The 1,952-nt window shown below is 56.7% G+C and overlaps 1 protein-coding gene across 1 annotated transcript in view; it reads right to left on the bottom strand.

Annotated features, from left to right (window-relative positions):
- Nucleotides 1-1,761: 1,761 nt before the first annotated feature.
- Nucleotides 1,762-1,952, bottom strand: part of LCN9 (lipocalin 9) — a 2,867-nt gene continuing 2,676 nt past the window's right edge. The window contains exon 6 of the mRNA XM_008070667.1: nucleotides 1,762-1,784. Coding sequence (XP_008068858.1) covers nucleotides 1,762-1,784 — 23 coding nt within the window. The remainder of the gene's footprint in view (nucleotides 1,785-1,952) is intronic.

Raw genomic sequence — 1,952 nt, 5'->3', positions numbered from 1 at the left:
ATATGTATGGGTATGTGCATTTGTGTATGTATGAGTGTGTGTATTTAGGATGTGTGAGCATGAGGACAAGTGTGCATGAGTATGTGAATGTTGGTGTGTGTTTAGTGTGTATGTGTGAACATATGTGTGAGTGTGTACATTTAGTGTATGTGAGCGTGAGGATGTATAAGTGTGTAGAGAATGTGAGTGTGTGAGCACGTGTATTTGAGGACGTTTGTATGTGTGTGTAAGTATATGAGTGTGAATGAGCATGCGTGCATGTATATTTAGTATGGATGAGTGTGAGGACGTGTACATGTGTGTATATGAGTGAGTGTGCATGGGTACTTTCTGTCTTTGCCCGTTTGTCGCCTGCACAGGGTTGAGTGCCCTCCGCGGTGGTCAAGACACAGCTCACTCCGAGGCCACAGGACCCCCGATACCCCTTCACAGCCACACTCATATCCCTTCCCAACTCTAGAAAGTGCTGGCCTGTTTTCCGCGTCCACTCTGGTGTCGTTTCAAGACTGCTGTGGACGTGGACCCCAGCCCAGGACCTACAGTGGGGCCTGTGAGATTCACCCATGTCGTCCTTATGTGCTGAGCCACATTCCAGCATGCAGTGGAGCCCTGTGTGCTTGGCCCTTCACTGTGGACAGGATGGGATGCCCATAGTGTGGTGGCCATGAATGGGGTTGTCACGGCTTTTTCGTAGAGGCTGTGTCTGGACGTGCATTTCCCCATCTCTGATACATGCCCAGCGGATGCTTTCTTTTAATCCACAGAATGACCACGGGTGGCTGGGACCTCCCGACAGTCTCCCAATCGTGGAGGGGCAGGGACACCTGCCCCAGCTGACACAGTTGACCATCATCCCCAAGGGAGAGGCTGACCAGGACAGATGGCCCCAAGAGGCCATCTCGCCTGCACCTTGGGGCCCCTTGAACTCTGGGACTTGCCTGAGGAGGCTCCTTAGGGGCCCCAGACATCAGAGGAGGTGATTCTGGTAGGCTCGGGCTCTGGGGAGGGAATGGGGTCTTGGAGGGTCTTTCCTGGACTGGGGCCTGTTCCCAAGAAGGGAGGGCAACTCTGAGGAGGGGACCGGTGGACTGAGTGGTGTCCCTAAAGGACATTTCATGTCCCGATGCCTGGAACCTGCAGAGAGACCTCATGGGAGAAAGGTCTCTGCAGATGTGATTGCGGGTCCGAAGGTGAGGTCATCCCGGGTGACCTTGGTGAGCCCTAAACTCAATGATGAGTGTCCTTAGAAGGGACAGAAGGGGAGTCACAGACAGGGAGAGGCCGTGTGAGACGGAGGCAGAGACTGGAGCGATGGGCCCCCGTCCAGTGGACTCCATGGCTGCAGGAGCTGGAGAGTGTCCTCCCCTGGAGCCTTTGGAGGAGCACAGCCCCCAGCAGTGGGATTTCGGACTTCTGGGTTCAACTGTGGGAGAGTAAATCCTGGCTGTTGTGAATCACCCAGCTCATGGGATTTTGTCATGGGAGCCCTGGGACACACATGCAGGGCCAGACCCCACCACCCACTCGAATCCCCCCAAAGGCTCCTCGATAACCCCGACTCCCATGACACCCTGACAACGTCTTCCACTGAGCGCTTTGTGTACTGTGACGGCAGCAAAGCCCACAGGTGGGGGAGGGAGGGTGCTGGTGTCGTCCTGGGCTGGGACCCACGAGCTATGACGTTGGGTCCCTGCTGTCCTCACTCGGCCCCCCGACCCATCCCAGGTCGAAGTTCACTCACCAAGGCCCAGGCCGGCTCTTCTACCGCCTGGCGTAGCAGGGATCTGGGAAGAGATTGGACTCTCAGTGAATGTGGCTGGGGTTTCCTCCCTGGGTCTGGGGTCTCCTCCCTAGTCCTGAGACCCTGGGCTCTCAGTGGGCATCGCTGGGGTCTCCTCCTGGGTCCTGAGGCCCTGGGCTGTCAGTCAGCAGGGACCAGGCTGGAACACCCC

The sequence above is a fragment of the Carlito syrichta genome, unplaced genomic scaffold (genome assembly GCF_000164805.1).
Source record: "Carlito syrichta isolate Samal-C Ts95f unplaced genomic scaffold, Tarsius_syrichta-2.0.1 Scaffold313900, whole genome shotgun sequence".
Classification (NCBI taxonomy): Eukaryota; Metazoa; Chordata; class Mammalia; order Primates; family Tarsiidae; genus Carlito; species Carlito syrichta.
Note: the sequence above shows the minus strand (reverse complement) of the source record. Positions and strands in the feature narration are given on the sequence as shown.